This window comes from Gorilla gorilla, chromosome 5, assembly GCF_029281585.2.
Source record: "Gorilla gorilla gorilla isolate KB3781 chromosome 5, NHGRI_mGorGor1-v2.1_pri, whole genome shotgun sequence".
NCBI lineage: Eukaryota > Metazoa > Chordata > Mammalia > Primates > Hominidae > Gorilla > Gorilla gorilla.
Window position 1 is genome coordinate 40,373,275 of NC_073229.2, and position 25,981 is coordinate 40,399,255.

General features: G+C 37.6%; 1 protein-coding gene across 1 annotated transcript in view; it reads right to left on the reverse strand.

Annotated features, from left to right (window-relative positions):
- Positions 1–25,981, reverse strand: part of LOC109027219 (uncharacterized) — a 74,809-nt gene that overhangs the window by 18,505 nt on the left and 30,323 nt on the right. Inside the window, exon 2 of the mRNA XM_019028965.3 lies at positions 5,308–5,352. Within this exon, the coding sequence (XP_018884510.3) occupies positions 5,308–5,352 (45 nt within the window). The remainder of the gene's footprint in view (positions 1–5,307; positions 5,353–25,981) is intronic.

Here is a 25,981-nt window from a genome sequence, read left to right on the forward strand (position 1 = left end):
CTGTGACCCTCAAATGCAAATTATTTAGTACATTAATTACATGTTTTATTTAACACAATATATCTAAAATGTTATTTCATCTTGTAATCAATACAAAGTTATTAAGATGTTTTCTTGCCAGATCTTAAACTTGGTGTGTAATTTTATACTTAGCACATCCCAAGCCATATGTCAGATGCTCGGTAGCCGTATGTGGCTTGGGGACTACCGTATGGGACAGTGCAGTTCCGGAACATGGTATTGGGGAGGATTTATACATTTAGCAATGGTCAGTTGAAAGACTCCAGACACTGTGCTAGGAGCAAGAATTCAGTGATGTGTAACACAGACACATTTTCTCCTTCACTAAACTTTCAAGTTATTAGGGAATAGCAGTTCTGCTGGCCTTAATGTTCTTTCTGTGCAAATTAAATAACAGTGAAGTCACTGGGCAGAGTTGTCCCAAACCAAGGATCACAGAGCACACATGAGATTTCTGTGCCTCTTTTTTTGTTTGTTTGTTTGTTTGTTTATTTGTTTGGAGATGCAGTCTCTCTCTGTTGTCCAGTCTGCAGTAGTGTGATCTCAGCTCACTGCAACCTCCGCCTCCCGGTTCAAGCAGTTCTGCTGCCTCAGCCTCCCAAGTAGCTGGGATTACAGGTGCACACCACCACGCCTGCCTAATTTTTGTATTTTTAGTAGAGATGGAGTTTCACCATGTTGGCCAGGCTGGCCTCAAACTCCTGACCTCGTGATCCACCCTCCTCGGCCTCCCAAAGTGCTGGGATTACAGGCGTGACCCACTGTGCCCGGTCCAGATTTCTATGCCTCTTTACCCTCTCTGCCCTGAAACTTTTTGTAGTACAAATCATACAAAGTCATAAGTGGGGATGTCACAATTTACGCCGTCAGGGAAAGCAGACATTTACAAGTACTTAAAATAAAATGAGAATGTTATAAGGGAAGAAACTCATGTGAGGGGACTTGGTTGCTTAAAGATCAGGAATGTCTCTGAAGTAATGACATCTAAGCTGGGAACTGAAGGATCACCAGGAATTAGACCAATGGGAATGTGGGTGGGTATTCCAGGCAGAAAGTAGGATACATTTGAAAGTACAGAGGCGAGGCCCTAAGGGAAAGTCGTGGAGCTAAGAGAGATTTGGACCATGTGTGGAGAGGAAGAGAGGAAGGACATGAAGTTAGAGGGTCTAGGGACTTCTCTGCAGGGTGGATTAAGGGAGCAAGGGACACACAGAGCCAGGGATACTAATGATGTTAGTAGACAGCAAGAGATCTTGGAAGGAACCTGGGAAGGGGCAGTCAGAAATGCAGAATAAAAACCAGAAATGAGTAATGACATACAAGACAACTAGTGAGAGGGAAAATTCACTTTGTGAAAAGGGCCAACAATGTGTCAACTACAGCAAGGAAGTCAAGGCTGAAAAGGCTAAAAAGTGGCTGTGGGATCAATTAATGAAGGCAGCGTTGAGGCCTTGGTGAGCACAGTTGTAAGAGAAGAGGTAGAAACCAAATCGTAGCAGTGGAAAAACAAATGAAGCTTGAAGAACAGAAGGTGTTTTAAAGAAAGCTGACTGTTGGGAAGTGAAGGAAGGTGACGTTCCTACAAAAAGAGAAGTACACTATAACGTTGGTGAGAGTTGTTTGCTCTTTTATTTTATTTTTGTTTTTAATCATGGGATACTAGCACATCTCTAAACTTCATATTCCCACTGTTCTCTCTTCAACTCTGTTACAGAAAACGATACATCTGGTACTTTTTTTTTTTTTTTTTTGAGACGGAGTCTCACTCTGTCACCCAGGCTGGAGTGCAGTGGTGTGATCTCGGCTCACTGCAGCCTTCACCTCCCAGGTTCAAGTGATTCTCATGCCTCAGCCTGGTACTATAGGTGTGCGCCAGCACGCCCAGCTGATTTTTTGTATTTTTAATAGAGACACGGTTTCACCATGTTGGCCAGGCTGGTCTCGAACTCCTGATCTCTGGTGATCTGCCTGCCTTGGCCTCCCAAAGTGCTGGGATTACAGGCGTGAGCCACCATGCCCAGCCCATCTGATACCCTTTAGAAATGGACACATGAGTCAGAAGGTGTTATTGGATTCTCCTTGTTAACTTATTGCACAACTTGGGGACTTGTGATTGAATGGGTGTTGAATTTGGATACACAGGATTGAGTCATCAAGGGACCATCAGAGGAAGAGCCTAGTAACCACTTTCTTTTCCCTCTGTCTATCGTTGTCCTCCCAGGTATGAGTGAAATCATTCATTTTTCACTGAACGCTTACTTCATGCTGGGACCTAAGCAACAACTGTGGCGACAATGGACTACTTATTGGTAATTTACTATGTGCAGACACTCTCCTCACCTTTTGACAGGTATTGTCTCACTTAATCTGTCTCAAATCTTTATTGGACATATACTATTATTTCTTTGGCTGAGCAATAAGAAAAATTGAGAGAGATTTAAAATGCCAACTAGAGGTGCATGGCTGCATCCATCAGGCTCACAGACTCTAAAACATGCTCATAACCACCATGCTACCTACACAATAGGAATACATAATAAAACAGCAGATGTACCTTAGTCCATTATCATTTCATGGTGGAACCTTAACCAACACTCTTCCCTTGAAATTGTTCCCAGATTAACTCCAACCATCCCAAGGCTCTGGTTTACCATGCCATTATGCTTCCTTTTGATCATATGTATTGTTTTTGTTGGATGTTGCTATATAGTGTTTTTAGTTTTTCATGTGGATATCCTGCCGAATGTTTATTATCCTTGTTTGCATACCTGGTGGACGTAAGGCCTCTCTCAAATTTCTCTCTCTCCTTTTTTTTTTCCTTAACATTCTCAGGTTTTAAAAAATCATTTAAATGGAAGGGTCACATGAAATTAGCTTCTCTACTAATTTGGTCTTGTTTTTCTAATCATGGTTGGGTGCAGCGCCCTGTCTCCTGAATCCTCTTTCCTTTTTCAGAGAACGTTGATTAGATGACCAAAAGTGCCCGGCCCTTTGCCAAGTGTGATAGAAAACAGGGAGAAGGTATCATCACTGTTTCACAGATGCCTACATTCCAAAGGATCTCATCAGAGCATAAGAGCTCTTCCAGGTAATTAGTAATTGGTCCTCACAGCATCCCTGGGAAGTACTGGGTAGGTAGCAAAGCTACACAGAGCATAAATGAGCCTTTCCAGAGTGCAAGACAATTTCCTCCTCAGTGATGGGGACAATGATAGTGATCCACCTTGCAGGGGTGTCAATTATTCACAATCTAAAAGCCCTGAGAATTATGAACCTCACCAGGAATATGTATACACAGCACACTTGTAATGTACTTAATTGGCATTCTCCTTTCCCCTGCCCTGCTACCTGCAAATCACACCACAATGACACCCTTGGGTTTACCTTTGGTCCTGGTTATTGACATAGAGCCTGTCTCCTTGCATCAAAGATCCGCCTGGATCACACAACAGGATAGAAGAACAAACCTGCCAGGTGTTGATGAGCTCATGACAAGCAACCTAAATGGAATTCTGACAGGCCTTCCCAGCCTTCTACATAAACATAATGAATCAACACAGAATACACACTCAGTAAGCTACAAGTAAAGCAGAAAGCAATGTATGAGGATAAAGGGAAAAACAGCAGATTGATCCAGCTCAACGATAGGAATTGCAAAAATCATTCTGAATGGTGCAGGGTGCAAGTGAAATATTCCAAATAAGCTTCTGTTAACAATTGCCACCAATGACCCATTCACCTTTGGATTCTTTTTACTTGAGCCTTTTTTATCTCCTCCCTCTGTCCTATACCCTACCTACCTTATTTTCATCTTTTTATGTGTAACTATCCAATCTCTCTGACGAATTGAAATTGTGAGCTTCAGGCAAGGAATATGTCCTGTATGTTATTTTGATTCAATTAAATTAGAAACAGTCACAAAAACAAAACCACCATTTCTGCTCCACCACTCTTCACCTGTGGAATTGCTTATGCATTTCATTATTGGCACATTCACCATTCAATTCTTTCTATCTTCTTTGTTTCAGCACTTCTTTATTCAACTCTTCATTTCATGCAACAGCTGTTATTGGACGTGTTCACACACAGACTAGGAAATTGTTTGCCACAGAGACAGTTGCAGGAGTAGCCTCAATAAAATAAATGGAAATAGCATTTCTGGATAAAAGAACTCTTCTATTAGATATTACTGACTCTGTCTAAATATCTGAGTTCCTTAAAGATTTCTGGGACAGGTCTGTGTAGAAGGGAAGCTCAGTATAAAGGAAGAGGAGAGGAAACTGAATGATCATCAGAGGCAGAGCCAGAAGTAAGGTGAGAATTGATAAATGAACTATTCACAGAAATGTCTTTCAAAATGTAATTATAAACCATTCTTTAGAATGTAAGGTTTTTACACAAAAACACCACTACCTAGTACCTTCTCTCCCAAATGTATGCAGTGACATTGTCTCAACTTGGAACCCTTTAGAGAGGAGTCATGCTAATACTATTACCTCTATAATTTCCAGATGTGATGCAATAACTAAAATAGATCATCCCTTACCAAAGAAGAAGCAGAAAGACAGAATCAGGTAAATTAGAGCTGATAGGTCTTGGGACAATTGCACAAGCTCTTCAAACCTAAGTGATTAGAAAGTGTCCATGTTTTTCATTAGTCAAATGCTTGCCACGTGATCATAAACCTGACCTCTGGTTGATTGCCTGCATAAAGGATTCAGTGACCAAGATGGAAGTCGTTATATTTGTCTTAGGAAAATAAAGAGTGAGCTCACACATTTTAATTTTAAATCTGCATTGAATAAAAAACTCTGAAAACACAGAGGAAGTTATAAATTCAGGAAGAAATGATTTCCAGGACTCTCTTTCTAAAGAGAATGCATTAAAGTAGCTGGAAAATTGTCCATTGTAGAGCTAAACAAAGATGCTTCATTTCCCATCCCTTTCCATTAAGTGAGAAAATAGAGCACGCCAACCAAAGAAATCAAAAATAACTCTCCTCAGCAAGCTTAAGGAACATTTTCCACAGCTCAGGTCATTGGTCATTGAGATCAAATGAGAGGAAATTTTGAGCATTCCACCCAGAGCTCATGGTGGGGTCCACAGTGTGTGTGGATATAGACAGCATGCATTTGTGAGAAATCAGCCTCAGAATGTGCTTGTCAAAGCCAATGTAAAAATATTCTATCACACTGTTAGGAAACACCTCATTATGAGAAGGAACTCTGCTTTGGGGTGGTTGGTATAAACAAACACAACGTTTTAACTTTATAGATTAATGCATACCTGATATTTTGTATAATACTTTAAAGACTGGGTATCTTAGGAGATCTGAGAACATAGAAACCAAGAAACATATTAACTCCTGTAATGGAAATGCATAAAACATAAACTTAATAAGCACCAAGCTACAATGTATTTTTGTGCCTGGATTATCCAATTGAGATATTTACATATATTAAAGTTACTGTCAGTTCTCCATATCACTTTTGTGCTTATAAATCTGGTGAAAAAGGGGCCCAGGGCATTAATATATTATTTATTCACTTGTATGCAAGATGTATCTAGCATATAGCCTTTAAATAGCTAACAGCATTGTGTCTGGGTACTCTGCACTTGCAATATTTAACATTAGGCCCTTGGTAACAAGCAAGTAAGTGGGGGATTGTTCCGACTTTTTCGAGTATTGTGGCCATGTGGAGGGATAAAACAATTTGGATTTATTGGAATGAATTCCAATTAGAAAATAAAAGAGTAAACCATGACATGGTTCAAACATTTCTAATTAATATTCTGATGAACGATAATTCTGTGTCCCTAAAGATACTAAATTCATGTTAATATTGGATATAACAACCCACTGAGACACTATCCTTGGGTGGAATTGACACTGATCACATTTCAAGGTAGGTTTATGGTCAGGTAACAAAATGTTTATGTACTCATACACAGCAATAGCAGAAAAATTCTACTTTCTTTTTTTTTTTTTCTGATAAGAAGAAACCTCCAAGGATGTATCTGTGGCCCCTTGAGAGCTTCTGGTTGTTTTTCACGTCTGCCTGTATTCACTTCTTCCCTCCATTCCTTCTCTGAATGATCTGTAGGTAAATACCTCAAAATTATTCACAGCATTGTAGTCTCAGCACTGTATTGCTATAGGATGTCATGCTGGGTTGAAGGGTGAGATTTTAGAGGCACAGGCGAATGAAACAAGGTGGCCAATATCACATAGGCAGTGAGTGGAGGAATCCTCTGAGTTCCTTCCTTCTTGTGGTCATTAGGGAGTGAACATGGACTTGGTTTCAGTTAAGGCTTGTGCTGACATCCAATGTCTATTGAAGGACTTTGTGCATATTGCACAATGCTCTTCCGGTTGGGATAGCTTCCTCTGGGTTAGGTGACCCGGTATCCTACTGGAGTCTTTCCTCCAAAATGGGTGGGAAGCAGAGGGTTTTTGTTTGTTTGTTTGTTTGTTTCAAGTATATAAGGGAAGAAATCCACTGTTCCTAAAGGAGAAGAGAACTCCTATTCCCAAGTATTTCTTGCAGAGAGAAACACATGTCCACTGGGCTGCTGAGCTCAGGTACTCTGTGAAAGGGAGCTGGGAGTTTGGGCCTTATCCTCAAAGAATAATCGAAAATACTTGCACTCTGCACTGGGTGATCTCACAGTCCTCTCTGTCGGTATCTCTGTGGATATGGCTCTTCAGAATCTGCCAGCACCTTGGAAAGACTTCAAACCACATCTTTTCAGCAATGACCTGAGTTTACATGGTCTCTCTGTGACAGCAGCCAAGTGATCTGGCCCGGATTTTTGTTCCATGCCTGAACTCATTCTTTGCTGATAAAGTTAAACCTATTCTGATTGCCTATTTTTGCATCTTGTGCATTCCACAGGGAATTCCACAAGCTCAGGATAGTTCTCACTCAGTACTGCTCTATTTGAAAATGCTACATGGAATCCTGGTTACCACCACCAAGGCTTGTACATCTCTGCCTGTTTTCCTGAAAATTGATCTCCCAACTCATTTAGCCAGGTCATCTAGTTTTGTTCTGAGGTTAAATGTACTCAAAGTAAGAAGAGATATTTTCCCTCTGTATTTATTAGATGAAAGTATTGTGGCCGAAGACATGTCCTGGGGACACACTTTCCTGCTACCCCTTCCCCTTCCTGGTGCATGTCTGCTCTGAAGCACACAGCACACTGTAACACTGCAACGTGTCAGAAGGAAGCTGTAATGAGGTGTGATAAGGCCTAGCTCCAATCCTGTATTTAACTCCCCGTTTGCATTTAGGCAAATCTTTAAAATCTCTTTAAACTGCAGGTTCCTCATAGCAAGCTCAAGGAGATGTCCAGTGTACTGTGTGGGCAATATATGTAAGGGTGTTTAAAAACATTTTAAAAGGCAGATTAGTACAAGTATAGAGTAGTTTTTGACATAGAGTGGTATACGGCAGTTATAGAACAGTCATTGCTTTTCATTTTGTCTGTCTTTCCTCCCCTTCTTTTTATTTCTGCTGGCTCATCCCTTTTTTCAACTTGCTTGAATTAGTGACATCCAGCTATACATCAGGTATATGGCAAGTCCTGGGAATTGAAGATTAATAACACAGCTCTCTATTCTTCAATAGCTTATAATCCCATCATAGAGACCCACCAAACCAGTGATTACCCTGTGAACACCCTGACAAGGGCATCTAAATAAGCTGTTAGCATCAGACAAGTCTTCCTGGATGAGTTGATATTTCAAATGAGGTTTGAAGGAAAGGATGCAGGAGATAACAAGTTGAAGAAGAAATTGCTCCATTAAAAGAGAATGGTGCATACAAACGCTCGTGGATAACACAGCATTAAGTATTTGGGAACCTAAATCAGCTGGCATTGCTGCAGCACAGTGTATTAGAGAGACAGGGCCAGGAATGAGGCTAGAATGATGGTCAGGGCCCTCACCAGTGATATGAAAAATCTTAGTCTTTATCCAAGGCTTAAACAATGACTTGTTGTTTAAGGAGAGATCAAATCTGTGTCTTGCATGTGTGCGTGCCTGTGGGTTGTGGGGACCAATTGCCATATAATATTTTTCATTTTGAGATGATCCATTTGTACTCTCTATCCTCAAATATATAAATTAACTGGTTCGGTGATGTCCTTCAAGGTGATTGAAGTTTTAATCCATCATAAAATGAGAGTAATTTGAATTTCTTAAAATTGGTAGGTGTTTCAGTGGCCTGGCTTGAATTAGTGATTTGATTAAAATCCAAATGCGAGGAAATAGAACTTCACACTCCCAAACCACAAGCACAATAGCCATTCAATTGGAATCATTAGGGCAGTTGTAGTCATTATGTCATGGGACAAATAGGTGTGGTGACTAACTTAAATGACCATTCATGGCGTTTATTGTAAAAGAACTGAATTTGAAAAACACTTGTAATGGCTCACTCAGTCATGAATAAAGACACATTAATTTTCACTTAACAAAATATTTAATTCTCTTAAATAATTTCAAAATAGAATGCAGCCATCATGATGAAAAATGGCCCTCCAAAAATAATGATGATTATGATTAGATATTAATCATGATAGAGATTATGGACCATCACATTACTTTGCTCAATATATTGACTCTGCTCTGTCAATTTCTAGGCTTTCTATATTTTTTAGCTGTTCTAATGGTAAAAATTAATGTATGGAAATTAATTTATATCTAAATGAAAGTAAACCAATTAACAATAGGAAGCTTTTAAGGGAAAGGTTTTTAATTATTGCCAGTGTTATTTTTAAAGGCTTGTGATTTCTATTAAATTTTTCCAACCCCTGTTTCTGTAATTTATTGGTGCTAAAGACAGTATTTTATTAATTCAGCAATGAAGATTCATTGTATGTTCTGTACTCACAAATTATTTGGTTTTCTTTCTCCTTTTCCTTCCCTTCCTTTTTCTACCTCTTTCTTCTTTTACTATTCATTACATGTAATCTTTTTTTACCCCCATACAATCTTTGGCACTGATTTTTGTCAAGCTTTTGGAAATCATTTCAAAGCCTCTTCTTGCTTATTTTTGGATACAGAGTTTCACCCCATGGGAATTAATTTCCTGACCTCTCCCAACTTTTAATAACTAACACACCCACTCTAACCGACATCTATCCAGTTACAGTCTATTCATAATCTTGGAAATTAGTTGAGATTACTTAAAAATATTTGTCTATTATTAACATAGGAGTAGCAACTTAGGCACATTTCCGGGTATTTCCTTTTTCAGGTCAAATTGAACAAGTTCTGTGCCTTATGCTCCAAGAGACCCACAATAAATAATTTCATAATTTTTCAAACCAGATACCCATGTAGAGGTATGTAATGATTCTTCATTTGAAACCAGTACACATGTAGTTATAAGAATCTTTTACTTCTCCATAAAGCAATTAGTAGCAACATTAAATCCAAGGCCTTTTTATTTTTGTTTTTTAATGACAAGCATTTTTACCATGCATTTCCAACTTTTTGGCTGGAACTACGCTCAGTGCTCTGCAATTTATATTTTAGCCTCTATAATGTTAGATATTAATATATGCATGAAGAGTTGTAGTGAATGTAATTACAGTGGCAAAATGATAAACACATAGCTATTTTGCCTGGTAATATTATGTATTTTAACAGGTTTATTTGTTCAACAGTTCTAACTTTAATTACATTTTGCCATTTGGGATTTTTAGACATACAACAATCATAGCTCTTCTCTGGCTATTAGTCTAAGAAGATTGCATTCATTATAAAAATAATCCATATTTGTTTATTTAATTTTTTTTCTTAATGCTATGCAAGTGAACTAAGAAATGATAACTTTCTGTGCTGCTGGTATTATGTGACTCATTTGAATGCTAAACAAATCATTCCCCATTCCTACCTGTGGCAGTGAAAGATGCTCAACAGGGCTTTTGCCCCAGGACTGCTCAGTCTTAGGGACTGTGCTGTATACTCTCACACAGACATGGAGCTAGTCCTCAAAACCTTGGTTCTAGATCATTCTGAAATTACCAAATGCTTTGGGAAGCAAGCTAACAAAAAATAAACAGGGAATGGGTACTGAAGCTAACAAATAGCTGCAGAGGGCCAGTCTCCGTAACAGCCAAGCTCAGTCCTTTTGTGCTCAACCGCAGCAAAATAACCTCTGAAATTATTCCCTGCCATGGAGTGAACAGAAGACCTGGGTAAATCTCAAGAAGGTGAGAGAGTGAGCATGGGGTGAGCTCATGTTACATCAGTGAAGATTCCAGAAAGCATACTGATAGCTGTTTTGCAAAGTGACTATTATATGATGTGTTCATTATGTTCATGCTTATGCAGAATGCAATTAAGCTTTTAGTTCCAAAAGCCTTTTTCTGCTTTCCATCCCCAGATACTTATTCGGGAATCTACCTCTGCAATACTCTTTCAGCGAAGCCAGATTATTCCTGCAGTGAATTCTTTTGATAAAAGCAGATTTTTTTTCTAGGTTTGGCCAAAAGATACGTTCTATTTGGTTTACACAATGTTATTGTTGGAAGTATGACTTACATGCAGTCAAATGCGCAGATCTGGTGTTTGACTTGATGAATTGTACTTATGTATATACCCATGTAACGACCTCTCAGATCAAGAAGTAGAATATTTCTGACTCCCCAGATGGCTCTCTCATATCTCTCTTCAGCACTCCCCCATTCCACAGGATAACTTGTATAGAATTTTTTAATTTATAAAAGTAGATTTAAGGTTAAAAAGATGGTGATGACTTTTGATAATATTGCAATCAATTTTTAGTATTTTGACATCCAGGTATTTAAGTACAACTCTTTATCCCTGATAAATAGAACTGCAAAACACATTTTAATGAAAGAGACAAAAGTTCTTCCTCATTCGTTAAACATATATTGTAATATATAAAATGTGTTAGAGGCTAGAAATATAAAGATTAAAAACAACAACACACACTGCAGACTCTGGCCTGAAGGGGTTTGCACTTAGGTGCCCTCGGGCTATGATTTTAGCTATGGTTGCAAATATGCATATGTGTATTTGTGCACATGCTACACATACACACACATGCACAGCTTCTATTTATTTTATTCTGTTTTTCCACATATGTAAAACTAAAATAAGATCAGATAATATGTTCATCGTGTTGGATGAACCAGAGTGGCCTTAATAACTTCTTCCCCACCCAGGCTTGAAGTTAAAAGCAGCCTATAAAAGCCACCAGATCAGCAAGCACATTCTGAACCTGATAGTTGTACTCTAGTTTCTTTAGTTTGCACCCTACTGTCTTGGGATGGAATCTGCCTTTGTGCCTACCTTTTTAGTCTGATGTTCATTTGGACCATCTTCTTGGTTCTTGATAACACCTTTTCTTTGTTCATTGTGTTTTTGTTCTCTCTTGGCCCATGCTCTGAAGCCCATGGCCATCCCCTCAGACAACTCTGGCTGCTGGCACCCCGTTGCGGATTGCACTCTTAACTGTTACTTAAACAAAAATAGAGTTTTGATGGCAGGCTTGTGTTCTAAGTAACAAGATTCTCTTGGCATAAATACTTGCATTTACAATAATTTTTTTAGTTCTCTTGGTTCTTCCAGAAAATACAACATTTTCCTGGGGAATTATCTTTCCAAGGAAATTTCCTTGGAATTCTCTTAGAGAATTTCTTTCTGATTTAACAAGTGGGCACGTCTGATTCTCTTTTCTTGGACAGGTTTTCTTCATACCTTTGCATTACGGTGCGTTGTAGTGAAATTCCTGTTTGTAATAACACGGGCTTTTAATGTGGCCAACAATTCCCAATTACTAAAACACACACACTCCCACACTCATATACTCATAATATCTTAATGTTTTTTGCAGCTGTTGTTTATCCATGAATTATTATTGCAATGCTTAACCGGAGATAGAAACACCATGAGCGTATCAACTTTTCCTCTTCAGAAGTTTCACTTCAGTTTGAAAGAAAATGCAACTGATGAAACAATTGCTGTGTGTCATAAAGTATAGGTATCTGACATTCATTACAAGGAAAGAAACAGTCAAATATCATGGGACTCATATTTATTTATGTCTATATTATCTGTAGATTTTATAGATAATATATATGTATACTTTGACAGAGAAGGAAGAACACCACTCTGGAGTGTTTAATCTACCATAGTTTGATATTGTCTTTCTTGTTTGTGCCAATTTGAATTACTTGGTTCTGTTTTTTGGTTATCTGCAATTAGTGTGCTATTTATTTCCAGAATAGAGGAAACTGAAGCTTACTCTATGTACACAAAAGAATACTGTACCCATTCAGTCATGTACAAATAGAAAGAGTTATCTCATGGAAAATTCATTTTTTTTCTTGTTTTGGTACTTTTCCTGAAGTTTTAGAATATGTTCTACTTTTGTCTGTGACACAAATTTTGGATCTTTTGATACTCTGGAGGACACACTGCAGTTGAGCCTGCAAACTGATAACTATCTTTTTGGTGGCACTCTATCTTGGTCATTACTGACATCAAAGCACATTCTTCCTCCATCCTGATAGGTACATAACATATGGGGTGCAGCTTGCAGTGTGTAAAATATACCATGCAGATATGGACATAAAAATAGACACATTAATCAATGGAACAGGATAGAGAACCTAGAAACAAACCTGTGCATTGATGGTCGATTGATTCTCAACAAAGATGCCAAAAACATACAATAAAAAGGACAGTTTGTTTGATAAGTGGTGTTGGAAAACTAGATATCCACAAGCAGAAAAATGAAATTGGAGTCTTATCTAACACCATATGCAAATATCAACACAAAACAAATTAAACACTTAAATGTAAGACATGAACTGTGAAACTACTAAAAGAAAACAAAGAGGATATACTTTACTACATTCATCTGAGCAAAGATTTCTTAGATAGGATCACAAAACCATAGTCAACAAAGAAAAATAAACAAATCAGATTGCATCAAACTAAACAGCTTCCGCACAGCAAAGGAAACAATAGAGCTAAGAGATAGTTCGTGGAGTGGGAGAAAATATTTGCAAACCATATAAGTGGCTAATACCCAAAACATATAAGGAACTCAGTGCAATAGCAAGAAAAGAAATAATCCAATAAAAATTGGGCAAAGGCCCTCAATAGACACTTATCAAAAGAAGACATACATGGCTGCCAGATATATTAAAAAATGTTCATCATCACTATCATCAAGAAAATGCAAATTAATACCACAATGAGATATCACCCCACACCTGTTAGAATGGCTATCATCAAAAAGACAAAAGATAAATGTTGGCGAGGGAGTGCCGACAAGGGAACCCTTATGCAATGTTGGTGGAAATGTCAATTAATACAGCCATTAAGGAAAACGGTATGGAGACTCCTCAGAAAACTAAAAATGTATCTACCATATGATCCTTCAATCCCACTGGCAGTATATAGTCAAAGGAATTGAAATCCGTATTCCAAAGATACCTGCACTCTCATGTTCATTGAAGCATTATTCATAATGGGTAAGATATGGAAGCACTCTGTGTCCATCAGGGAATGAATAGATCAGGAAAATGTGGTATATATGCACAATGAAATACTATTCAGCCTTAAAAAAAGGGAAAATCCCTGTGATCCTAGCACCTTGGGAGGCCGAGGATGTGGATCATGAGGTCAGGAGATCAAGACCACCCTGGCTAACATGGTGAAACCCTGTCTCTACTAAAAACACAAAAAATTAGGCGGGCGTGGTGGTGGGCGCCTGGAGTCCCAGCTACTAGGGAGGCTGAGGCAGGAGAATGGCGTGAACCTGGGAAGGCGGAGCTTGCAGTGAGCAGAGATCAGGCCACTGCACTCCAGGCTGGGGGACAGAGTGAGACTGTGTCTCAAAAAAAAAAAAAAAAAAAAAAAAAACACAGAAAATCCTCTCATTTTTAACAACATGGATAAACCTGGAGGACATTATGCTAAGTGAAATAAGCCAGGCACAGAAAGGCAAATACTGCATCATCTCACACGTATGAGGAATCTAAAAACGTTGAAATTGTAGAAGTAGAGAGTAGAATGATGTTACTAGAAGCTGGGGAAAGGGAGTGGTTGGAAAAAAGGGAGTTGTTGATCAGAGGGTACAAAGTTTCAGTTAGACAGGAGGAATAAGCTTTAGAGATCTATCACATAGAATTGTGACTGTAATAATAATAGAGTTGTTAAAAGAGTACATTTTGAATGTTTCAACACACACAAAAATTACAAGTATGTGAAGTGATGGATTTGTTAACTAGCCTGATTGTAAACATATATCAAAACATCACATTGTACCTCATAAATATATACAGTTAGTATTTGTCCACAAAAATAAAATTCAAAAAAATAACCAAAAAGAAAAAAATTACCAGGCTAGTCATTTGTTCATCTTACCATTAAACTGGTGGGTTTTTTTGAAAATAGGTATTTTCTGAGGAATCAAATCAAATAGAATTTGAAACATTAATGAAATAATTTAAAATAATTCTTTAGGAAAAATTAAGTTTTTGAGAAAAGCGCATTGTTGCTTAATTTTGTGAAGTTGATACACTGCCTGTGGTTTTGAGTTTTGTATTTTACAGAGCATAACGAGGAAGTCAGTATTCCCTTTGTGTGTTCTTAAAATCTTTTAGAAACTGAATGTTATCGTTTCATAAATGTATTTTGAATCTAGTCATTTCAAATGCTGTGAGGTATAGATAATAAACCCCTGGTTTCTGACATTCTCTTCTATATAATTGAGTTGTTTGAGCAGTTATTTCTCATGTTTGCTTTACACATTTGTGACTTCTTTATTGATTTCATTTTTTTCAACATTTTAGTACACCAGACTTTATTACCTGAGAATAAGTTGAATTTTTCCCATATTTGCTAGAGTGAAATAAGAGTAAATTGCTGCAATATTCCCATTTCAATATGAGTATGTCCTTATGGTTTTTTCAGTATGTTTAAATATTTCCTTAAACATTTTAACCAGAGCTCTCTTTGGAGCATCCTTGACATACTGATATGTAAGAATCATTTTTCTTTTCAAGTTATACATAACAGTTTAATGAACATATAGATGTAAAATTAACATTTTTCTTCAAAAGCAAAATTAGTAAGAGTGCACATGAGCAGAAATGAGAAGGAAAGGAGAAAGATACAATAATTCCACTTTAAATTATTTTCTGATATTATTGGAACTTTTTAAAAATGTAAAGCTGGCTAATTTGGCCTATTATGTGCTACAGTCTGTGAATTGCAATGAAAGCTGGCATTTAGTCCCTGATTACATACAGGGATAAAGGGCTATGCTACCATGGTCCTACATAGACTACAAGGACTACCGTGGGCCACAGAACATTGAAGGAAAAATAGGTGAAGAGAGGCAGTGAAGAGATAAGTTCCCTACCTTGCACCCTCTAAGAGTTCTCTTTGGACTTGTGGAAGAGAACAGCTCATACACATGCTGTGTGTAAATAACAAAAACATAAAACTGAAGAAAGGTCCTTGTAAGAAACCGTTTTTGTGTGTCATCATTTTTCTGCTTTGCACAGGCCAACACTTATAATGAGTATATTTCTGGGTAAAGCAAGCATGAAGAAAGACTACAATACAAATTCCATAAAAGGCTATAGAGTGTATGAAATTCATGACCAATACTGACTACACAAAAATCTTAATTTTGCACCCAGATAATTCTTAGCATTTTAACTAAATACAGCTTAGCTCACACTAAGTGATTCTGCATGTCCTAGTTAAAATTAGGAACAACATGAAAACTAGTTAAGTGGGTTCCTACAAAACAGTGTAAAGAGAAAGTCCTCTCACTGACAAGCAATTAATATATAAGCACAAAACCCATATTTGTACTATCAAAATTACAAATGATATTCAACAATCATTTTTTGCTGGGTGAAGTTTCAATCACCAGCTAACTTCAAAATTTTAGTTTACAGAAGGAGAAAGAGTTGTTTGGTCTAAAGAGGAGAGAGATTGTTTTATCAAAAGCCCAAGTCATGCCTGTGAATAAAATGAGTAAATAAAATAAAATTTCTTGCTTCATTTGTGTGCTTTATGTAAGTTAATAATGAAAAACTGGCTATACCCAGAATCTAGCAGGTCTTAATAATATAGTTATTAGTAATTAGCTGATAAATATTATATATTTATTCATACCTATTGTCTTAAGCACAAGTATCAGACTTCTTTTCAGATAAAAAAATGAATTCATTGTTTGGATTTTGAAACAGCAACATGGCATAGCCTATAATTAATAAAGATGTTGAAAATTATAAGCAGATTCCAATGTAAGCCATCCCTGTAACAAATGCAAAAACACATACATACTTTATAAATTATTCTGTGTTCTTAAGTTCAAAAAATTAATACAAATTTATATTGTAGAATCAACACACATTTTTATTGTAGAAATTAAATTTTTTTGAATAATGTATTTAAAGTAATATATTCTCAGAAGTTTATACTTTATAAAAAATAGCCACTGACTTACTTATTTTAAATTATTCCAGTGATTACTGTACTTAGAAATTTATCCAAATGTTTTTTCATATCACCATTTTCTGCTTAGGCATTGAATTACTGGTGCAATTATATGAAAAAATATACATATATATGTATCTATATATGAAAAAATTACATGAAAAAATATACAACTGGACTCTTGAAAGAAGTTACCAAAGAATTTATACAGATAGCTGAAAGTAAAGGTGGCTTTCTGGAATCTTCAAATAATCTCAACACTCTCCTGTTTCCTCTGTAGGACTGGGGACACTCAGAGGTCCTCAGGTTAGTGGCTTGTGTTTGTAGTGGGCGTGTCTAGATTCACAAAGCCCTAGTTGTCAGTCTGGGATGTCAGTGTTTAGAACGCAGCAAGTTTATAGAAAGACAAGCAGGAGGTGGGGTGGTCAGGGCATGAGGGTAATCAGAAGTTACACCACTATCTCCAAACCCCTGGCTTTACGTAGTGAGAGGGATTGGTGATAGCACAACCCTATGGAAAATGTTTCTGGAAACAGGACCCTCAACTTGAGCCCCAATCCTTTGATCTCACCCTATTCCTTACAGGTTCTGTAACTTTGGATAAGACTCTTAACCACTCTAAATCTTATTTTACTTACCGTTAAAACAGGAATAATAGTTGTTGCCTTTTAGGGTTGTTGTAAGAATAATATAAAGTTATAAATGTTTAGTTCAGTGTCAGTTGTAGAGTAAGGACTCAATAAATGGTAGCTATTACATTATAGCTATTTTATTTCCCTTTGTAGGCTATGTAAAGCATCTATTTACTTATTCAGAGGTATCTATGTCCAAAGTTTGGCTTGACATGAATTTCTGTGATTATTAGATAGCAGCATATTCATTATGGAGGGATTAGCCAATAAATAACACCCAGTTGACATTTGGGAAAATGTTCTGAAAATCACAGAAGGCTGAAATTTAGGGAAACATACTGAACACCACATTAACCATTATATGTAAAAACATGTCATTAGGCTTTAAGGAAGAAAGAATGCTGCTGGTGTTGGATTTGAAGGGCAATTTTGATGCCATAAAAACTAGGAACCTCCCTACAGGTGTATGATCAATTGAGTGGTGTAAGATGGGGCTCTAGGAAGACTTTCCTGATGGTTGTTTGATGGTCAGCAGAATCTAGGAGAGTAAGAAATAAGAATCTCCAATTGAGAAGTTTACACAAGTAATAGAGTCTTATTTTCTGACATTATGGACCTAATTTTCCTTTAGGCTGGCCAATTTAGGTCCTTAGAGATATTGACTTACAGAGATAATGGCCCTCTTCTAGATGCCATGTATTAACAATGTGAATCCTTTGGGATTCTTCTGCATACCATGTATGGTCTCAGAGAAAGTCATGAACTATCAACAATTTTATAATTTTCTTGTGTATTTCTTTCCTTTTTTATTATACTTTAAGTTCTGGGATACAAGTGCAGAACATGCAGGTTTGTTACATAGGTATACACGTGCCATGGTGGTTTGCTGCACCCATCAACCCATCATCTACATTAGGTATTCCTCCTAATGCTATCCCTCCCCTAGCCCCCCACCCCATGACAGGCCCCAGTGTGTGATGTTCTTGTGTATTTCTAAAGCACTAAACTTCTTTTTCTTGAGAAACCTGTTAGCTAGAATTTGTACATTTTGCCAATGAAAGAACCAGGGAACCAAAGTATCCACACAGATTTGCAAAGCAAATCTTTGCAAAGCTAAGCCTCACCACTTTTGAGCCACTGCTTTAATTCCCACTGTCATCACTTTGGTCATACAGACCCTTTTGAACAAAATGGAGCATACTCATATTTATAACCCATCACACCAACTTCTTGGAAATCCAAGTAGAATTTGATGTACCTGTGTGTTTCCCAGAATTGCTTAGTGAGGCAGTTTCTGGCTATGACCAAAATTGAAAACATATAAGTATTCAAACAGGACCAAATGCTATTTCCACCCAACTTAGAGCAGCAAATGTTGGAAAGAATAGAAGACTCCTTTTGGATGTTTTCCCACTGGCTTCCAAAGACAGTGGATAAGCAATGTATGAATACCCAAACATTTGGGTTTTTATCTTCATTAAATCCTTATACAAACGTTTAAATCCTGTCCACCACTCATTTATCTACACAATGTATTTGGAAACAATAAAGGAAAATCAATGAGGCATTTAGTTGGCAGGAGCATAGAACCTGAATTCAATGGTTGGCTTTGAAAAGCATGACTATAGCTGTGTTGCTGAGACATTCCACTGGGAAAGGAAACCTGATGATATTCCAGGAGAGTGTGTTGCATTTGGTGTCAGTGGAAATGGAAGGACTAAAGTTTGTGAGTGAATCTCCAGCAACACACCATTTCTCATCTTGAACTTAATCATCTGAGCTGATAAAATGGATGCCACACAAGCAATACAGGATGCTACAATTTGAGATTTACTTTGGGTAGTCCATAATACATAGGGACCTGCCAACAGTATTTGGGGTAATTAGGAAGCCCAGTCTCTCTAATAACAGCATAGACATGTAAATAAAGTGTCAGTGTAAAGCCTGTGGCAGTAATTTATTCAATTCACAAGTATGGTGAGAGAGACAGAGAGAAAGAGAGAGCTCTTGGTGTTGGATGCTAACATAAGAGAACCCAGAAATAGACCCATAAGAAATATGCCTGATATTTTTCACACAGGTTCATAAGAAATTCAATGGAGGAAAGACTACTCTTTCAACCAATAGTGCTAAAGCAGGTGGAGTTCAGAAGAAAGAAAAAAAAAAGACCTCAAATTAAACTCATACCTTATAAAAAATTAATTCAAAATGGATCATAGGCTTAAATTAAAAACGTAAAACTGTAATTCTTTTTAAGACAGGGTCTGGCTCTGTCCCCCAGGTTGCAGTGTAGTGGCGCGATCTCGGCTTACTGTGACCTCCACCTCTCGGGCTCAAGCAGTCCTCTTGGCTCGGCCTCCTGAGTAGCTGGGACTACAGGTGCCTGCCACCACGCCCAACTATTTTTTTTTTTTTTTTTGTATTTTTTTGTAGAGGTGGAATTTTGCTATGTTGCCCAGGCTGGTCTGGAAATTCTGAGCTCAAGCGATCTTCCCACCTTGGCTTCTCAAAGTGTGTAAAACTTTTAGAGAAAAACAGAAGAAAATCTTTGAGACCTAGAGCTAAGCAATCAGTTTTCAGACTTGACACCAAAAGTGTGATTCATAAGAGAAAATTTCATTAAATTAGAGATCATCGAATTAAAAAAAAACTAAATAACTTTTGGATGGTTAAAGACCTTTTGAAGAGGATGTAGTAAAAGAATGGGTGGAAATATTTGGAAACCACATATACTACAAATGACTGCATATCTAGAATATATAAAGAACTCTCAAATCTAAATAGTAATGAACAAAAAATGTAATTAGAAAACACTTAAAAGGCATGAATAGATCATTTCACCTGAGAGGATGTATAATCTGCAACCAAGCACATGAGAAGATATTCAACATCATTAGCCATTAGAAAAATGCAATCTGAAACCACAATGAAATAAACCATGAGATATCAACATGACTGAAATTAAGAAAAATAGTGAAAATAGTAAATGCTGGTGAGGATGCAGAGAATCTCTCATGCATGGCTAATAGAAATGTCAAATGGTATAGTCACTCTAAAAAGAATATGAAAGTTTCTTACAAAACTACATATGTAACTACCATGTGACCAAGCAGTTGCATGCCTGGGCGTTTCTCCCAGATAAATGAAAACTTATGTTCCACAAAAACCTTTATGCAAATGTTTGAAGTGGCTTTATTCAAAATAACTCCAAACTGGAAACAACACAATTGTCCTGCCGTGGGTGAATGGTTAAACAAACTGTGGTACTGTACCATGGAAAGGTATCACCTTGCAGTCATGTGATAGGTGGCAGTCCAGCCTACATGCCTACATTGAAAGAGATAGATGAAATCAGCACCATTCTTTTGGAAATCAATCTGGTTACATCATGTAAGTTCACAATACACACACCACATAACTGTACTATTCTACTGGTGGGTGTTCTTTCTGTTCAAACTGTAACACATGTTCATAGAAAGTCATACAATAATGCTTATTGCAGTGTTGTGTGTGATAGCAAACAAAAACCAAAACAGATTTTAAAAAGGAAATGAATGAACTAGATCTACGAGTGTTATCATGTAAAAATTTCAAGAACACAAAATTGAATAAGAAAAAATTGCCAAAAGAGATATACAATAAGATGCCAAACGCGTATAATGATCAACACTCAGAATCATGTGGCTAGATAAATAGATGATAGATTGACTGAAAAGAAGATAAGAGTCTGAGCACAGAAAAATGGATAGGAATGATACACAGCAACTTCAAAATAGTAGTTTGTCTAGGGAACAAGAGATTAGAAAAATAGGGAGTAAGGCTGTAGCTAATTCTATAATGTTTTGTGTCTTTTAAGAAAGATCTGAAGCAAATAATTCAAACCATGTTAACATCTGCTTAATCTCAGTGGTAGGTACATAGATATCTGTTACTTTGTTTTTATGTATTGAAAATATTTAACAATTTTAAAAGAAAGAAAAAGGAGGCAAGCAGGAAAGAAAGAGGCAATTTGCTGGTAGAAATTTTATAAGTAATAAACCTGTACCTTCCCCATGGCAGTTTTATTTTATCCTTCTATCTCCTAAAGCAGTAATCTGGAGAATAAAATGTTTCTCTGTGAGATTTCAATGAAGGAGGGGGAAGGCGACATGCTTTCAAAGTGACAGGTTGGGGTGGGGTAGGGGGAGGTGACATCTCTCAAGCCTCCTTCGTTGTGGCTGCACCCCTAGGTCAGGACAGCTGGGATATTGCTGGCATTTTTAGCAGAAGTCACCTTGGCAGGCTTGTAAGAACAGTTCCCTCTGGTTGGCAAACATATTCAAGAGTGCTCACACTTGCCTGTTCAGGTCTTTTCCTTATGGGCTTGTGAAGGTCAGCAGGATGGGCGAGTACTCATCTCCTCCCAACCTTGACAGCTTGTAGAAACATGCCAAGTGTGGTCGTCAATGTGTTCTTTAAACCACCGCAAAGTCCTGACGCAAATGATAGCTTTTTCTTCTCCTTGGTGATTATTCATCAAAATATTGTATATAAAATAATTAAGTTCTCACATAATTTCCAGACTGTTTTGTGAACTTGGGCCCTGGTTGCCTTTTTTTTTTCTTTTTTGCCTTCCAAACTGTTCTTACTGTTCTTGTTTCCATTGCCCACTTCTATTCCCAAACAGCAAACAGAGACTTTGGCTGGGTCGTAGAACATTTCCTTTTGGAATACATGAGATAACATTTCTAAATCTGCCACTAGGTCTCTCAGCTAAGGCAAATCCTCAAATTAATAAACGCTTAGTTGTTCCATCTATAGAATTCATTATAAAATAGATATATAAAACAGACTATAAATGCAATTGTTTTCGATGAAGATTAAACAAAGTAAGTTAATACCAAATACAGAAATTATGTACATATCTATATATTTGTCATTAGTTATGAGAGTAATTACAATCCTATCTCTCAGAAACATCATGACCTTAAATAAAAACAACATTGCAAACAAAGGAGTCAGAATGTCTACTGGAGTAAGAGAAATTTTGATTTAAAAAAGCAATTTTACACTGACAAAAACAACACGAACATTCTAGAAAGTATTTTGAAATGCACTTGAGAAGCTTGAATCCAAAGAAAATCAGTAAAATCATGGTTGAAACATAATCTCTGGAACCAGACCCACTGGGCTGGGATGCTCGTTCAATATTTATTTGTTACACAATCTTGAGCAATTTACTTCACTATCTTGTGCCTCAGTTTCCTCATAGGGTTGTTGAGAGGCTTAAATACGTGAAGTCCTTAGAATAGCACCTGGCACATACACAATGTATTGGTCTTTTTGATATGTCAACTTGACTAAGCTGCAATCTTTAGTTGTTCAATCAAACACTAATCTAGGCGTTGCTGTGAAGGGCCTTTGTAGATGTGATTAAAGTCCATAATAAGTTGATTTTTAAGTAAGGGAGATAGTCCTAGATAACCTGGTGAGTTTGATTTGATCAGTTGAAAGGCTTTAAAAGCAGAACTGAAGATTCTCTGAAACAGAAGAAATTCTACCTGTGGATAGCAACTTCTGCTCATGGCTGAGTTCCAGCCTGCCCTCCCTGATAGCCTGCCCTGTGGATTTTTGAACTTGCCACCATCACATAAGCCAGTATTTTGCAACAAGTCTCTCACTCTATATGTCTTCTTTGCTTCTCTGGTTGAATGCTGACTGACACACCCATATAGCACTGTTAAATACAGCACTAAAAAAATTATGATTATTTTAGGTGAGCACTTTACCTGAGTTAACAGAAGAGCAGATAAGGCCTAAAGTCTGCTCAGGAATAGGAAGGCACACACAAAAATATCTGAAGGGAAGCTAGTTCCTAGTAACTGAGAGAGCCAATGAGCAGGTTCTTAAATTCTTATCCCACCATGATACCAAGGGTTGGGCATCTTTCTCCCTCAGTCAGTCCTGGCCTCACCCCGACCCATCCTTCCCATATGAGAAGAAACTCTGGGGGCAATGAATCATTCCTCACAAGACCTCAAGAGTTATCTTTGTGACATTAAAAATTGTAGTATAGTTTTCAACAAACTACAAAATGTTTATTTTTTTTCTATTTAACTACCAGATTTAATTGTAAAGGCCTTGAATTTTTTTTTAGATGGAGTCTTGCTCTCTTGTCCAGGCTGGAGTGCAGTGGTACGATCTTGGCTCACTACAACCTCCACCTCCCAGGTTCAAGCAATTCTCCTGCCTCAGCCTCCCAAGTAGCAAATTCTCCTGCCTCAGCCTCCCAAGTAGCTGAGACTACAGGCGCCCCCTACCAGGTTGGCTAATTTTTGTATTTTTAGTACACACAGGGTTTCTCTATGCTGGCCAGGCTGGTCTCGACCTCCTGACCTCAGGTGATCCTCCTGCCTTGGCCTCCGGAAGTGTTAGGATTACAGGCGTAAGCCAACTGTGCCCAGCCTTTTGAAATTCTTGAGAAAAAATTCCATCTTATCTCCTCATACAGAGTGGATTTTTTTTTTTTATGATTGGGGCATGGTCATAAAACTTGGTTGGTGTGGGGCTCTGTCTGCCAGGGTATGCTTGACTACTTAGAATTTGAAAAGTGGGTAATTCTTGAATCCACCAGGATGGTTGAAAAATGCACTCTACCATTACGGAAAAGAGGATTCTTCTAATATGGGGTCATTTTCCAAGTTGGTCACAAATGTGACAGTGTGGAACTATGGTTTGACAGCTGGCTTAATTTTGCTGAGCACTCTGTGTGTACGTATGTGTGTGTGTGGTAAGCATATTCTGTTCTGTTGAGAATCATTTCCTTTCTTTCCACTTGGTTTTCTTTGACCTGCTCAGAAAATCTTTACATTAATGTATTCTTACCATTAATAGCAGTTGCTGACAATTGACTCAATGCAATTCCTCCATAGAGGGCAAGTGCGGAAAGAAGGTGAACTCTTGAGCTTTCACCAAGGCCCACACTTAGATTTGTGCAAATGGATTGATGAAATACATTAATACCTTCTCCTTTGTGCTTATATTTTACTCACATTGTTAAGCTCTATTTTGAATGAAAGAGACTGAACTACAATGACGTATTAAAGATAGCAACATTCAGTGCTATAGGTTACACCTACAAATAAGGTAAATCTGTACTTGTAAATATTATCATTTGCATCAATCTTAGGCCAAATGATAAAATCTGCCTACTCTTTCTGGAATCAATCCTTGGAGGTTCTCCACCCTTCCAATCTTACAAACTTTCTCAACTGTAAACACTTTACTCCAGGAAATGATCTGAAATAATCAGTTCCAAGGCATTTATGAAATAGTGTCAATTAATCACTGTTAAGAGTTGGGGAGAAGCAATTTTTAAGTCTTCCCTTTGATTGTATAAAGAGTTTCACAACATTAGTTTAAGTGTGTAGTATAAAGAGGACGTCGGAAGAGAAGCCCTTTATTTTTCAGGCAGGGAAGATTATTCCCAGCCCCTTGGGTGCAGCAGCTATATTGACACAGAGAAGCACAAAGCAAAGATGAATAGCCTGGATTCAAGTCATGTATTGACAATAAGTGTATGCCTCTGGGTAAGTCATTTCACTCCCTGAGCTTCAGGTTCAGGTTCATGATCTGTAAAATAGTTGTCATGTACCTACTTTAGAGGGTTATGTTAAAATAATTGCTTACTTTACAATTCTTTGTAAGTTGTAAGCTCTCTGTAAACACAAAGACCTATTTTTCTATCTGTAAACACATTGACATCTCCTCTCAGGATGCCTCTGCTTCCAGCCAAGAGCTCACTATCCAAAAGGCTAGAAATCAGAAAAGCTGTGGCTTAACAAGTCCTTACTAAGTACCAGGTACTGTTCTGAACACTTCAGTTGAATAACTCATTTAATCAGCACAACAACCCTACCAGGTAGGTAATATCAGTATCATCGTCATCTGCATTTTTCAGAGAAGGAAACGGAAGCATGGAAAGATTAAGTAATATACCTAGGTTTACATATCTTGGAAGTTATGGCACTGGAATTTGAATCTAGGTGTGCTGGTTTGAAAGCAGAGCTGTAACAACTCCACTCTACCATAAGTATAAAGCAAATAATCCTATGATTTAATAATATTCAATTCTGCTGTAGAAAATAAGAAAAGTAAGAAGGATAGATAAAACTGGGTAAAGGTGAAAGTAACTTGGGAGATAGGCTGGGCATAAAGTGAGCAGATCCTATGTGTTCAGAAGATGGATAGGATGGAATGGAAGGGCCAAGTGGGCAATGAATATTCCTGAGGCTTTACCTGAGCCATTCATGGGTGACACCCATTCTGGCCCATATATCCTGTGTCTGGAAATACAGATAAAATTGTAGCTGCTCATCAGGCTAACTGGCAAGCTACAGGTATTGGCCAGATAGACTTACCCTGTGTGCTTCAGAGCGTGCAACTGTGTGTTGACTCCAGGTGTCTTCCATCTGCTGAGACCCCCGGCTCAAATTTGTGCTCTGACCTTTACAACTCCATCACCCACAGGGAATTCTGATATGGTACAGAGGTGGGACATATGAACATTGTGTACCCCAGGATTCGGGTAATGTTGTCCTCCCACCCCACTAGGATGTTACCCCTAGATTATTAACACCCTATTTATTCTCCTTACTCTTACTGTATTTCTTAAATTAATTTAATAACCAGTGTGATAATTTGCTCTGTGAGCCTGTCTGTTCTGTGACCTCTGGGATAGCTTAAATATTGGTATACTTGGCAGTTACTTGGAATTTCGTTTTCCATAGGATGCCCTAAATTTCACTATAGTCAGTAATTTCAAGTTCTCCTACTACCAAGC